At 35.4% G+C, this 14,091-nt stretch overlaps 1 protein-coding gene and 1 long non-coding RNA gene across 4 annotated transcripts in view; both read right to left on the minus strand.

Annotated features, from left to right (window-relative positions):
- Positions 1 to 5,019: 5,019 nt before the first annotated feature.
- LOC139876981 (uncharacterized) lies at positions 5,020 to 11,931 on the minus strand. Its single transcript, XR_011768396.1, has 3 exons — positions 11,805 to 11,931; positions 11,594 to 11,630; positions 5,020 to 5,411 (listed from the first exon to the last, which is right to left on the minus strand). It is a non-coding gene; the product is annotated as an uncharacterized lncRNA (long non-coding RNA).
- An 812-nt stretch (positions 11,932 to 12,743) lies between these two features.
- Positions 12,744 to 14,091, minus strand: part of LOC139877495 (serine/threonine-protein kinase Nek6-like) — a 51,040-nt gene continuing 49,692 nt past the window's right edge. For all 3 annotated transcript variants that reach the window (XM_071864926.1, XM_071864927.1, XM_071864925.1), the window contains one exon: positions 12,744 to 14,049. In XM_071864926.1, the coding sequence (XP_071721027.1) occupies positions 13,123 to 14,049 (927 nt within the window). In that variant the 3' untranslated portion in view covers positions 12,744 to 13,122. The remainder of the gene's footprint in view (positions 14,050 to 14,091) is intronic.

Below are 14,091 nucleotides of genomic sequence, written 5' to 3' on the forward strand. Positions count from 1 at the left end.
TAATTACGATTTACTCGTTATGCTCGCACCGAGGCGGAAACTTCTTTTGCATCACCCTCGTACTTCCGGTTCAGGAGGTCCTTATTCTAAATTCCCAATGGAGAGAGACTCTCCACGTTATACTAGTATTCACCTCGAGGGTGAATAGTTCCGACGAACGTTTTTCTTTCAGAAACCGATGAGGACTTGCCCCGACGAACGTTTTTGGAAACCGACGAATCTTCCGCGACGCGAATTTTCTTGAGAAACTTGTCCTAGCTAACGTTTTCAATTCCTAGCAAACGTGTTCAATATGCCTTAGGGAAATATACCCCGTTTCGGATCGAGATCCTCGTTTCACTTCTAGATTTTGGAGTACCTTACAAAAAGCCTCGGGACCGCATTTAGACATGAGTACCGCGTACCATCCACAACCCGACGGACCGAACAAACATACGATTTAAGTCTTGAAAACCATAATACGAATTTGTATTACCAACTTCAAATTTACTTGAGAAAAGTATTTTCCTTTAGCTTAATCCTCGTACTACAATGATCTTCATTCGAGTTTTAACGTCACGCCTTTTGAAACCACATGTGACCGGAAACGTCATTCTCCTTTGACGAACCAAGTAAACGATGACCAATTCACCGGGGCCGAGGTTATTCATGAGCAACCGAGAAAATTTATTCATATTCAGGCAAAACCCTACGCGACTCGTAATCACCAAGAGCTACGCCGATGTTAGACGTAAACATTTCAAATTCCGCGTGGGAAACCGCGTCACGTTAAGAGTCGCACCTTGGAAAGGTGCAATCCATTTCGGGAAAACGTAGGAAGCTAAATCCGTGATATTTTAATCCTTTTGAAATCTTGGGGCGTTTTAGACCCGTTGCTAGCCGTTTAGATTTTCCGGCTCATTTCGAGTCTCCGTTTATCCTACATTCGATGTATCAACTTAAAGACGTGTTTTGCGAGACAAGAACTTGTTATCCTCTTCGATGAACTTACTATCAACGATAAACCTCACTTCCAAGGAGGACCGGTTGAAACTATAAATTGTGGAACCAACTTTAAAACCAACGTAAAATCGCAACTGTCAAAATTCGTGGAAATACTCAAGGACGTACCTTCACCTATTCGTAGAATTTACAACGCAAGATCTCGAGTAAGATTCAACAACTACTACTTCCAACTAAATTTCGGGACGAAATTTCTTTTGAGTTGTGGATAATGTAACATCCCGCGTTTTTCCGTTAAATTTATTTTTAACACCGTCTTTTTTTTAAATAATATCTTTCGCTATTTAAATTCCCAATTTCCGTTGACTAACGTTTATAATATTCTCGTTATTTAATTATAACACCACTCGTCTACTCGAGCGTTTTTAAAATATTTCGTTTGGTTAATTCCCGCACCCGCTTTGAAACTTGAGGGACTAGTTCCGCCACTTGACCAAAGAGGTGGCTAGTAGTTGACTAGTCAACCACTCACCACCTCCACCCCTCATTCATCCATTTCTTCTTCTTTCTTTCTTTCTTTTTTTCTCTCAAGAACACAAACATAAATCATCATCTAAATCCGGATCGGGAAGCAAACTTCAAAACAAATTACATATTTGGAATCCTCTCTTCATCCTCTACAATTTGATACCAACTTCATCTCGTTTGGGTAACATTTCTAAAACTCTAGATTTCTCTAAATTCGTGTTTTTGATTTGAAATGGTGTTAGTTAGTGTCTATGGCTCAAGTCTAACATGAATATATGTTTGGTTTGCTCGATTTGTTGTTTTTGGAGTAACTAGCATGAACTTGAAATGGGTTTGCTTAATCCTTGATTTTGGATGAGTTAATGTTGTTAGATTGTTAAAGTGCATGTTTTAATTGTGTTACTAGTATCACTAGCTTCGTTTTGATGCGTAGGTTGATTAAGAAAACTTCAAAAACCCGATTAATGATTTTGTGATGTTTGACTAGGGTTTGATAGTTCTTGACATGAACTTTTGGATGCTTAAATGCCATGGAATGTTAATTGTTAGTGTTTAGTTGTAATGTATGCCTCATTACCTTCAAAACGGCATATTGTATGTGTAAATTGGATTCCCGAATCATAAAATACGTTTTACGAACTTGGAACTTTGAAAATGGACTTTTATTGATCACTTGATGAGATTTCGGCTATTATAAATGATGTTTTTGTTTGATGATATGTGGTTAGTTGTGTTCCTTGTCAAAAGAGCTTTCCAACGGTATAAGATACGCCTTCTAGTTGTTTACGGTTTGCGTTTTATGGTTGTTTGAAGTTTTGACCAAGACTTGAACATTTGAGACTGACCAGGCACCAGACCACGTTATTTGTCGCGCCGCGGAGCCATTTGTCGCGCCGTGGCCCAAAGGGTGATTTTAGAACATGTTTTTCAGGCTTTCTGACCTTCAACATAGGCATTTGTCGCGCCGCGGAGCCATTTGTCGCGCCGCGACAATTGCCTGTTTCATCCGAACTTCAGCAAACTTGTTTTGGCCATAACTTTTTGACCGTAACTCCGTTTTCGATGAATCAAATATCGTTGGAAACGTAATAAGATTTCCTTTCTAATGGTAAGGTTTTGAAATGTCAACTCAAACTTTATTACAATCGTTCTAACATGCTTTTATACTTGATTCTTGCATGAAACTTGACAACGTGATTCACATGCTATACTATTCGAGTCGTAACGAGCCATAGGACTAATTGAACACATTTCACCCGACCTTGTGTCGTAACCGGTTAATTGACACAACTTACTTGTTTAGGTCAAGGCTAAGCAACTTTCATGCATACGTTACTTTGTGAAGTACTTTTATACTCGTGCACTCGAGGTGAGATCATAGTCCCACCTTTTCAACAACTTTTTATACTTTTAAATTGTGGGCTGAGAAACATATACTTTGTTACATTTTGTACTACTTGCTTTTATACTTTGAACACAAGAACAAGGAAAACAAACATTCTACAGCGAGTTTAGAACGAAAATCCTCAATTCGATTATCATTAGTTACACTTGCCGGGTGTAAGCGAGAACTTATGTTATATGGCCATATGGGTTGACAACCCTCATCTTTGACGGTTCGCTACCGTCTACGGATGAAATATATTTTCGAGAATCAGTGTTTGTTCTAGCACTAAGTGATGGGGTATACAATGGAAGGAATGTTAAGCTTTGATAATTGGGTGCTCGCGAACCAACTTTTGGAATGCAACTTTTGGATGATCAATTTATGGAAATACTAAATCTTGTGGTTCAAAATATAACGTTTACTAATACACCTATGATTTCACCAACGTTTTTCGTTGACAGTTTTCTATATGTTTCTCAGGTTCATACATGACTATTTGATACATGCTTCCGCGTACATTCATACTTGCTTGGGGTCAAGCATACATGCATACACTCTGATTTCTTGCTTGGAGTCAAGCATACATACATGCATACGCTAGTGATAGCACCTTTGGATTCAAACATATTGTTTACATACTTACGCTATTTATAGCAACTGTGTTTTTCAACTTATATTATGTCGCAAGTTATTTCATTTATACTTTATGACTTTTGTAAACTTAGACTTGTTGTCGAACGGTTTTGTAAACTAAACTTGCAAGTCTTGTACCTTTCAAATGAATGCGACATAATTTTGGTCAAACGAGTCTCATATAGGGACTACGACCACGTAACGGGACCTAAGTAGTCGGCGCCGTCAATGACGATTTGGTCGGGTCGCTACAAAACTTGAGTTCGATTCGTTTAGCTATTTAATTATATTATTATTTTATTATTACATAGTTAATAATAATACATACCTCGCGCGAGAGGGATTTGTAACCGGAAAAAAAGCCCTTCACAATCGAAGGTGAAAGCGGGAAAAATTTATTTTCAGTGTAGTTTAAACATACATATACATGTTAGATATTATAATCGAAGGTGAAAGCGGTAACCTTTGTGAAATAAACATCTGCCAATTTCTTCACGAGTATTGGGGCAGCGACCTCACTCGGATTACCTAAAATATCAAACCCAACTGTTTTATTAAACAGACCCAATGCATCTTCAAAAGCACGACCAAGACCAACAATACTCGCATGACGTAGGAGCTTGGTCTGCAATCCAGCAGACTGTAATCGAGAAGCCAGAAAAGCATAATGACGAACATCTCCCGCAGAATAAACACCAAGCCCTCCAAATGCAAATGGCAAGGTGGCAAGCCGCCACTGCCAATCACCAAACCCAGGCCCTGAAGCAGTAACAATACTTTATTATTATTGTGTAATTATATATATCAACAATAATTTTATTATAAAAAATAAAATTAATGTTTATAAATGCAAAAAATGTTTAGGCTCGCGAACATGTTTGAACTCGATATAAGAAACTCGAGTTCAAACATGTTTACTAAACGATCATTAGAATATTTTCACCCTTGCACTCAAACCGAGTTCGGATAACTCACGTGTGGCTCGACTTATTTACACCGCTAGCAATTAATTATTATGATATTACAATTAGGTTATAGTTGTGAATTGAACTTGATGAAACACAACTTTTGCAATACACTCCATGAGGAGAACAGAACCACACACAATCTCATATATTCATTTGTATTCGTGTATCACTTGTCTATAAGTTATATTTTCCAGAATCTTGATTACAAGTGTGCCACCTCACTCGATACAATGCCACTCAGGTCAACAACATCATACACTCACCTTTCTACCCGAACTCGCCTAATTCTTCTCTCTATTTATGCTACAAAATATGAAACTTATGTGAAGATTCCTCTGTTATTTCATATATTTGAATTATCATGGGTTTGTATTGACTATTTAAAGGCACATTTATGTTTAGCAAAAATAAGCAAAGAAGCACCATTAATAAGTTAGTGTCTAATGTATCCGCCATCAAAATTACTTCATCAACCAAACTTATGCATTATTTAATTGTAAACTACGCTCTATTCATACACAATTTATGGTGAAAGAAGCAATTTATGGTGTAAGTGCATCAATCAGTCAAAATTTAAAATTCAGTGCAACTGCAAAATGAACCACCTTGAAGTGCACCTCTAATCAGAGTATCAGACAATTAAACCTACCAAAAAATGTTTATGTTCCAATGATAGAGAACAGGCTAGGGCAAATTAACTAGACTAATTGGCAATTAGATTTATAATATATACAATGCTTACCAATCCAAGTATAAATATGTCAAGCATCAGGCTTAAGCCATCACAGATTGTAGGAACTAGACATAATGACAAACGGACGGACCAAACGCTTAACCTTGCCACAAATTTTTCCACACCCAAAAATTAGTGCTGCAGCAGCCGCCGCCTATTAATTCCTTGTCTCTTTTAGACTCGGCCGCCTTTCGAACAATTTTCAAGAACTTTTCGCAGTCTATAACAATATAATTCAACAAAAGGGATTTTATTAGCAAATGTTAATAGGAGACATTAATCAACGACAGTAAAAAATTTTCTAACAACAAAGTGGATTTAGAACACATGTTACACAGTAATTATTATTATTATTTTTTTTTTTTTTTGAAAAGCATATAACATGATTTCTAACCCATTATTTAAAGAAAAACACATGTTACGTACACATTGATGCACACTAACCGTAAAAACAAACGGAATGTAACCAAAACAGGAATTCACCAAATACTCTAAATAAGACAAATTATAAGACTGCAATATAACATGATTTCTAACCCATTATATAGATAAAAGCACATGTTACGCACACATTGATGCACGCTAACCGTAAAAACAAACGGAATGTATCCAAAACCGGAATTCACCAAATACTCTAAATAAGACATATTATAAGACTATTAAAACATAGTTCAAGGATGAATATGAAACGACAAAACTCATGAAGTAAACTTACTTTTAATTTAATAAAATTTGATGCCTAATACATCTTTCAGCCAAAATTTGTTTAAAACGGATCGTATTAATATAGTTTTGTAGCATGGCTTATAAAAAACTTCCTTTTATTGGTTTTGAGGTTGATAGCCAAAATATGTTAAAAATGGCGGTTTTGATATATAGCCTTGTGCTATGAATCATAAAAAATGACCATCGTCAATTTTGATGTTAGTAATCAAAATGTTTTTTATAATTGATGGTTTGATATGGTTGTGTGGCTTGTAAAAACGTCCTTTCTTAGCCAAAATTGTTTAAATTGATAGTTTGATATGGTTATGCCACTGCTTGTAAAAAACGTCCCTTTTTGGTTTGGATGTTGGAAGCCTAACATGTTTAAAATTGATGGTTTCGACATGCGTGTGCCACGGCTTGTAGAAAACACTAACCGATCATGTAATTAACAATGCCATTCAATGATCTCCAAAACGGATCGTCAACTTAAACCTATGAAGCATCCAAGAATTTGTAAATGTTTGCTACATAAACATAATGTAATGAATATGAAGAAAATAGTAATCCTGAATAACATCATTCAAAAAAAACCCACACCAAAAAAGTCAAACACTTTGTATTTACAAGAAAGTCAAACCCCCACACCTTTACTCAAATCCTCTTTTAGAACATTTTTCCCACAGTTACCTATGTTTCCAACCCAAAACGGCAAAACCATTTACAGATACACTTAATAATTCTATTGAACTAAAAAAGGTCACAACTCACATTCTCACAAGCTCACTGTATAGATGACCCATCAAGTTCAAGGCGTCAAGACCCGCCCGAGAACTTCTGCCGACCCAAAAGACTTTTTTGTTAACCAAATTGTTGTTTCTGTGAACGAAACAATTTCTACACCAAATGGTTTCAAAACAACAGCAAGTTCTTAAGTTTATCTTGTTTCGGCAACCGAGCACAAAGTTCAAGCAACGACTCCTCTTTGTTGAGTCAGGTTTACTAACGACTCGTAACTGATGAAACCTTATCCGTTTGCTTGCAGTCAAGTTCTAGGTCAACGGGATTAGTGGGTCCAACGGGTTTTTGGCTACCAACATCGAAACCAATCACCATTTGGCCCGTAGCCAAAATTTGGTTTAAAATGATGGTTTCGACATGATGGTTTCATCATTAGATAGATCTAAGAAGTAAGAAGCTCGATATGGTGCTACATTTTTGTACCAAAGAATCGGAGTTTTCTGGTCCATTGCCGTCATAAACTCACTGGTTATCAAATTCAAAAATAGCAGCAAGAGGGATTTCATCAGAGACCAAAGGTTCAGGTTGAGGTTTGTTTTCAGATGTTCTTATTTGCATACGCGCAGAGGCACCTCTTGTCATAGGACCATTATTTCCTGTTGTGTTTTCTGGAACATCATTCCCTGGATTAAATCCTAAGCGGTTAAGTAGCCTTTCACGGTCAACAACATAACTAATCTTCATTTTGCCGGCTTGACGAATGTACTCTTCGTGACTTAAATGTTCATTCTGAAGGAAATTAACAATACTCTCTAGCTTGTAGCATATTTTTTTTTGTTATCATTTGACTTGGATGAGGTTATTAGTCTGTTGTAATGGAACACGTATTTACTATTGTCTCGAATTATATTTTTGAGCTCTTGTCTTACTGTTATATCGCGCAAAATATCTAATTGATCCATTTTAAATGGGGAAGCTAAGATTATTATAGTGAGAGGCGGTCCTGCGCACAAACACTCAAATTAGAACTTAGAACTTTTTAGTGTATTAAAAAAAAAAATTGATAAAAAAAATTATTCATACTTTTTGTTAAAATATCAAATATATTTTTTATACACTAAAAGGTTCTAATTTAGGTGTTTGCGCGCAGAGCCACCTCTCAAATTAATAATCTTAGCTTCCCCATTTAAAATGGATATGTTAGATATTCCGCGTGATATGATATGACAAGAGCTCAAAAATGTAATTCGAGAGAATGGTAAATACGTGTGGATAACATTCGTTCTATTACAACAGACTAACCTTATTCAAGTCAAATGCAAGGTTGTAAAACTCGCGACTCGGAGAGTACTCGGCCGGAGGTTTTTGAGGAGTAATCGGCGACTCGGGGAGTACTCGGATGTTGACTTTTGTTGACTTTTCTAATATAACTAAATATTTTCAATATATTATAGATAAAGATATATAATATATATATTAGCTATAAACAAACATTTTTATGAATATATATATGTTAAATATATAAAATTTATAAATATATATGTTAAATATGTAAAGTTTAGTTACATATAAATATTTATTTTAATTGGAGGGGTTAGATTTGTATATATTTAATAATGAAGTTGAAAGAAAAACTAAACTTGAGGTGTTAAAATAAATAACAGTTAAGCTTTAGGGGGTTTGAATGTAAGTTAAAAAATAATAAAATGACTCAGAAACCCTACCAGTAGCAGTCACGCTACCCACTTCTTCTTCTTCAACCGCTCAGTCACCAAACCCTAAATTGTTTGTTCTCTTCATGGATGGAAATCGAGACATTACAAGCATGTTCCTTCAATTTGTTCTATCTAAACAAACAAACACATCAAATCGATTCAGAACTTTTAATTTCAATTCTGAAAAAAGTTGGACGAGAAAGTTGTTGGAGAAATTAGGGAGTTGGACGTCGATCAAAACCTTATTGAACTCAGATTAATCGTCTCCTGTTTTCCTTCATCTTTTCACTGAGTTTTCCGATGCCGTTGACCGGCATTGACCGAGTAAATGGACGAGTTAGACACCGATTACTCGTTTTGTTCTTCCAGAGGAGTAATCGCCGATTACTCGGCCGAGTTGGCCGAGTTTTGCAACCATGGTCAAATGATAACAAAAAACATGCTACAAGCTAGAGTGTATTGTTAATTTCGTTCAGAATGCACATTTAAGTCACGAAGAGTAAATTTCCTAAAGCCGGCAAACTAAAGAATAATCATGTCGTCAAAAATAATAATACACCAACGCGGAAGTCCCCAACTCACTCGCTTTCACAAAAATTCCCTTGTTTAAATCTAACACTTTTTGATTACTTTCTGCTGCTGCTTCTGCAAGCTTCCAGTCTTCTCATACAAGTTGAATACAAAAATCCAAGTTTGGCGTTACGAATGGCCAAAACATTTTGAAATCAGAATAAAACAAATATTCCAACAAGACAAGGACACTTCCTAGCTTTGCGAAACAAAGTCACCCGCCTCTTATTATACATAGAATATTGCTTTCTCTTCTTTGTTTTGTGTCTCTTCTTCACCATATCCTGAATTATCCAACAAAGAAGCAAAATATATAAATAAAATATATATTATAAAAAATAGTACTGTAAAATAGCATCAGTAGCAATGTAACATAGCAACAGTAAATATTACATGTTATTTTGCAATACTGAACATATACAGATATAAGGAATTTTATGTGTTATATGTCGAGTATCGTAAAATAACATGTAATAATTAATGTTGCTATATTATATTGCTAATCATTCTAATTAACAGTGCAATTGTTTATAATATATATCTTATCTATATATTTTGCTCTTTTGTTGGATAATTCTGGATATGGCGAAGAAGAGACACAAAGCAAAAAAAAAAAGAGCAATATTCTATGTATAACAAGCGAAGGGCGACTTTGTTTCGCAAAGCTAGAAAATGGCGTGATCTAGTTGGAATATTTGTTTTTTCTAATTTTAAGATATTTTTGTCATTCGCAAGGCCGAACTTAAATTTTGTAATCAACCTGTATGAGAAGACTGGATGCTTGCAGAAGCAGCAGCTTCCAAGTGAAGAAAGTAATCAAAAAGTGTTAGGATGCTTTTGATAAAACCGAATGATTTACCGCTGAATGGTTCAGAATCTGAATAATTCAAAGCATTTGAATAATGTTTGTTCTGAATGAAAATAAGCTATTTGATAATCATTTACAATGAACGATATGAACTGAGTAAAATTAACTTATTAACGTGTAACATGAATTAAAAAATTCAATATACTTGTTGGTTAAGTGTTCAGGATATGATTTGAGGAGAATATTACAGAAAATTTAAGCTCTTAATGGTTAAGAGAACATTTCAGCTCTGAATGGTTCAGCACCGAATTCTGAACCATTCATCACCATATGTCATTCAAAAGGTCAGAAACAAACGCGCTGAATGGTACAGCATTCAGCGCGGAACCATTCCATTAAGAGGCAAACAAACACACCCCTTAGATTTAAAAAAAAAAAATTGTGAAAAGCGAATGAGTTGAGACTTCCGCGATGGCGTACTAATACTTTCGAGAAAGGAAGAACTACATGAATTAATGATCATGATAGTAAGTGGTTGGAGCTTCCTTGGAGCTCCGTTGCAAAGACGTAATTACTAGCAAGCTTCTTCAGCAAGTGGTTACCAAGTTGTTGAAGGGCCGCCGTTTAAAATGTCAATGTTAAGCATATTCAACCACAAAGTGTGAGCTTTTATTTGTTGTACAAATTGCATTATGAATGGTACATCCAGTGTGATCGTATGACATGTGTAATAAATATTAGTGGGTGTAATGAGTTAAGTGAAAGGAAGAAGTTGCTGAGGCGCTGATGTAGCACAATGTAGTTGTATGACAATTGTAATCGATAAGTGTGGTCTTATTCGTAGATAAGTACACATGTTCTAATCAGGACCGTATAGCTAATTTCGGAGGCCCTGTTCGAAACTTAAAAAGGGTCCCTATAAATATTAATTTTTTTAATACGTATAATACATAATACTAAGATAGCGTAATCAATAGAATTAAAAAATTTTAAAACAACCGTTACAAAGTGTTATTCTCAAATAGTTGTTAACTCGTTATAGTTACACTATTGTTTATATAAAACCGTAATCATAACATTTTTTATAACGAAGTAATATGTCAACTCTTTATAGTCAATACTCCCATTATATTGCTTTTAATCATATAAACGTTAATCTGTTAAGTCTTTCTTGTTAGATGATAGACCGCAAGTAAGATATTCCGTTACGATGTACAAATAAATGAATTATTACATAGGTTTTTCAAAATTTTGGACCCCTTAAAAAATTGGGGCACTGTGCGACTGCACACTTCGCACATGCCCCGAAGACACCTCTACTTCTAATAGCAGTTACTAATAGTTTTTATTTTTTGTAATATAAATATGCAAGTTTTTATCAGATAGATATGAACAAGTTAGATGTAATTATGTAAAGGTAATTAATTTTCAAACGCCAAGTAATTTTATATAAGTCAGATATATATTTAGTTTTTATATATAACTTAGTATACTACCAACCATCACCACCACAAATAACCGCCGACAACCGACAAACACCAACAACCGACCACTGTCAGCCACCAACCATCACCGTCATTAATCGTTATCCGCCATCATTCACCACCATTTTTAGCCAATATATTTTTTCATTTAAAAACCCAAAATCTAAACTAAAAACTACCACACTCAGCCACCAAGAACAACAACTTCATTTAAAAACTTATGAAACCAAACCGAACCGCTTATATTTGGTCAAAACCTACATTTAACTGAAGATTGGGACGCGGTAAATAAGTAAAAAACCAAACCGAACTTTTTGGTCCGGTTCTGTGTGTTAGAGCCGTACTGGCCAAATGATTAACTGAAATTCAAAAAACAAACCTGGATAAATAGAACCTTGAGAAGCTGCGACTGAGGACTGAAACGAAATCGAAGTAAAATATGAAATAGAATTAGATAACTGAAGTCGTATTAATAATGGCTGAATAAGAACTAAGACTCTGTTTGAGGAAAAAAAAAAAAAAAAAGTCGGTCAAAGGTGTGCAGTAGAACTAAGAAAGAGTTTAGAACTGAAATTGAAAAGAAATCAAACCTTGAGAAGCTTGATGTATCAGAATTAAATGGCGCGATACTTGCTATTGTGATAGATCTAAGAAACCATGTATATAGCGGCTACAAAGGAAACCCTAACTTGAGTACAACATGTAGTACGGAGTACTTGATACTAGTATTTGTTAGGGTAATTGGAGTCCAAGTAGTTAAAGTAAAAGTGGCCCATTCGCCAAGAGTAGATTAGTTGGCCCATTTGAAGTAATCTAGTCTACCAAAGAGCCAATAGCTTGGCGGTATCGAGGTCATCCTTACAACCTTGAGGTTGAGGGTTCGAGTCCTGCTTAGGACAATTCGTGGTGTATATATTCGAGTTAGATTTAGATGGGTGTGTGAGTTTGCCTTTCAAAAAAAAAAAAAAAAAGTAATCTAGTCTAGTAGATGAATAAAAGAGATGCAATTCAGAATGGAATTGGTACGCAGTTGTTGACAGAATATCACGGAGGAATTGCACGTGGGATAAATAAATGATTACCATAGATGCGTTAGGGACGACTTAATCAAACCTTGAAATAGTCGCAATCCAATTGAATACCTCACGCGATATTATTACTCAAAAACATCAGAATTTGATCTTATTACTTAAAAACATTAAAATTTGATGTCGTGATTTTGGTCATGATCGTTGATTATAATGGTTTTATATTTAATTCCGAACTCTATTTTTTGGGGAATATTGTATTAGCAGTTGGATATTTAATTCTAAACTGTTGTTTGGAAAATTGTATTACTATTGCTATTGTTTGGTAACGGTGAGTCCTATAGCCTCTCAGCAAACCAAGCTAAACATACAAATAATTTAGCCACAAGAGCCACACGCTCAAACACAAAAACGAAAAACACATTAAGAAATCTTCCAATCCGACTTCAACCGAAGCTAATTTTATTTTACAAAAATAGATGGTTTAATAGCTAAAATGTGTAGAACCCAAACCGATCATGTAATTAACAACGATATTCAATGATCTCCAAATCGGATCATAAACGGGAAATTATAAAGCATCCAAGAATTCTGTACATGTTTGCTACCCATAAACAAAATATATTACTGAATATGAAGAAAATGGTAAATCCTAAATAACACCTTGAAATAAGATGAGAAATCCCACACCAAAAAAGTCAAACCTTTTGTATTTACAAAAAAAAGTCAATCCCCCACACCTTTACTCAAATCCTCTTTTAAACACATTTTTTCCACATTTACCTTTGTTTCCAACCCAAAACCATTTAAAGATACACACTTAATTCTACTGAACCTAAAAGGTCACAATCTCAGTTACTGTATAGATGACCCATCAAATTCATGGTGTCAAAGACCCGCCCGCGAACTTCTGCCCAACCAAAAGACTTTTCGTTAACCAAATTGCTGTTTCTCTTGAAGAAACAGTTTCTTCACCAAAAGGTTTTAAAACGGCTGCAAGCTCTTCAAGTTTCTCTTGTTTCAGTAACCGAGCACAAAGTTCGAGCAGCGACTCTAACGCATCAGCTCTTTGTTGAGTCGAGTTAACTAACGACTCGTTAACTGGCGCAGGGTTTACTAACGGCTCGTTAACTTGGTTAACCTTATCTGTTTGTTTGCAGTCAAGTTCTAGGTCAACAAGATTAGTGGGACCGACCGGTTTTACTTCAACAGCTCTAGTTTGCTCCGTATCTACCTCACAAATCACCATTTGACCAGCTACGTTTTCTTCGTTAACCGGTTGACCTTTTTCGTTAAAAGTCTCATTTCCAACCATAGCTTCTATTTTTTCAAAAAGTTGAATACTTGTTTCTTCTTGTTCATCGTTTGATAGATCTAACGAGCTCGATATGGTGCTAACTTTTTGTACCAAAGAATCTGAGTTTTCAGGACCATCACCGTTATAAATTAACGTTGTTTCACAACTTGTGTCCCTGCTATCGTTAAAGTAACTCGTGGGGTCCACCCTTTTGGTCTCTAGATTTGTTTCTTCTTCCACGATAGCGAATATAGGGTTGTTGTGTAAACTTCTAACTGGCATTCCATTTTTATGATTCTCTTCGTGCTTTGTTGCTTGTACTTTATGCTTTATTACTTGTACATCTCTTTCTAGGGTGTCTTTTTTGTCATCGAGTTTCATAGGTGATTGTTTTTTCGGGGTTTTATCATTCGGGCTGTTTGGAGGTTTCACCGGTAGAAAAACGGAAGATGGGTTTTGACATTTTAGGAGATACGGTTGCAAGTGTGGATGTCTTAAAAGTTCTGCAGCCTATTGATTTCACACATACTAAAATTAGATTAAAAAAAAGTC

The sequence above is a fragment of the Rutidosis leptorrhynchoides genome, chromosome 11 (assembly GCF_046630445.1).
Source record: "Rutidosis leptorrhynchoides isolate AG116_Rl617_1_P2 chromosome 11, CSIRO_AGI_Rlap_v1, whole genome shotgun sequence".
Taxonomy (NCBI): Eukaryota; Viridiplantae; Streptophyta; class Magnoliopsida; order Asterales; family Asteraceae; genus Rutidosis; species Rutidosis leptorrhynchoides.